The 1,542-nt window shown below is 47.0% G+C and overlaps 1 protein-coding gene across 1 annotated transcript in view; it reads left to right on the forward strand.

Annotated features, from left to right (window-relative positions):
- BTBD16 (BTB domain containing 16) overlaps nt 1-803 on the forward strand; it is a 44,838-nt gene extending 44,035 nt beyond the window's left edge. The window contains exon 15 of the mRNA XM_024756098.1: nt 720-803. Within this exon, the coding sequence (XP_024611866.1) occupies nt 720-788 (69 nt within the window). The 3' untranslated portion in view covers nt 789-803. The remainder of the gene's footprint in view (nt 1-719) is intronic.
- The last annotated feature ends 739 nt before the right edge of the window (nt 804-1,542 follow it).

Raw genomic sequence — 1,542 nt, forward strand, 5'->3', positions numbered from 1 at the left:
AAGGAGAACTGAGGTCATCTGCCTCCGTGGGCCACCGCAGCATCCCGGTGGATTCAGTACCTGGCTTGGCTCCTGACGGCTGCAATCCAGAAATTGCTAGAGAGCCTGTCTGCAGTGCTGGGAGGAGCTCTTTGGTCTGTGAATTTAAGCCCTCACTGCCCTGCAGGAAATGGGACTTGACCTTAAACCAGTGAGTAATTCTCAGTCCTGTCTGCACATCAGAATCACCTGGCCCTTTGCAAACTCCCCAGGCCTGAGAGCCACCCAGATGAGACCAGATATTCCATGGTGGGACCCAGGCATCAGTATTTTTAAAAGCTCCTCTAGTTATTCTCTATGGTGTTAGAAATCAGAATAGCAATTTCCTTGTGGAGGTGGGAGTGCGGGAGGCTGGGATATTGACCAGGAGGGGATGGGAAGGAGATTTCAGAGGTACCTGAAATGTTCTTTATCGTGATCAGGGTGGTGGTCACACAGGAGTGCTTACTTGTGAAAATCCATCAAGCTGTATCCTTAAGATTGGGGCACTTTATTGTATTTAAGTTATACTTAATTTTTTTAAGGTTTATTTTAAAAACCTTCCCTACATGATTCTTAATGTACATCCAGAGTTGAGAACCAGCATCTTATACAATTGCTAGGCCTTCCCTTTCCCCTTCTAGAGGATGATTGCGTTTATCCTGAAAGTCCCGTTTGCTTTGTTTTGTTTCGTCTTTTAGGCCTTGAAAATCCAAACTGTGGGCATCCCAATCTATGCAAGTTTTTCATTCGTCTTCTCATTATCTTAACGGTTTTCAGAAGAATCTATGGGATTTTTTTTCTTCCACTGGTCCATGTAAAAGGAAATAAAACGACATGAAAGGGACTGCTCAAGTATTCAGCTGACTCTCCGAGTTAGTAGTGGTCTCAGAACTTTGGCCCACTGTCTTGGTCTGTTGGGCTGCTATAACAAAACACCACAGACTGGGGGCTTATAAACAACAGAAATTTGTTACTCACAGTTCTGGAGGCTGGAAGTCCAAGATCAAGATGCCAGCAGATTCCACGTGGTGTCTGATGAGAACCTGCTTTCTAGTTCATAGACGGCTTCTTCTCGCTGTGTCCTCACACGGTGGAGGGGGCAGGGAGCTCTCTGGGGCCTCTTTTAATAAGGGCACTAATCCATTTTACGAAGGCCCTGCCTTTCCCTCATGACCTAATCACCTCCCAAAGGCCCCACCTCCTAATGACATTACCTTTGGGGGTTAGAATTCAACATATGAAGTCTGGGGAGACACATTCAGACCATAGCACTCCCATTTGTATCGCTGGAGGATGGAAAGTATCAGAGCCATGAGTCCATTGCCATCATTGACCCCAAAGCTCCCTGAGTCCAGCCCTAACTTGATGCACTCTCGGAAGCACTCCTATGGGGGTGTCAACAGTAACAACATACTCCAACGGGAAGCGCCGAGGCTCCCCTTTTTGTGATACATCTCTGCTTGCCACACAGAACAACACACCTTGCTGTTGTCCCTGGCAGGTTTGGGTCAGCCGGAACAA

Source organism: Neophocaena asiaeorientalis, unplaced genomic scaffold (genome assembly GCF_003031525.2).
Source record: "Neophocaena asiaeorientalis asiaeorientalis breed wild unplaced genomic scaffold, Neophocaena_asiaeorientalis_V1.1 scaffold85, whole genome shotgun sequence".
NCBI lineage: Eukaryota > Metazoa > Chordata > Mammalia > Artiodactyla > Phocoenidae > Neophocaena > Neophocaena asiaeorientalis.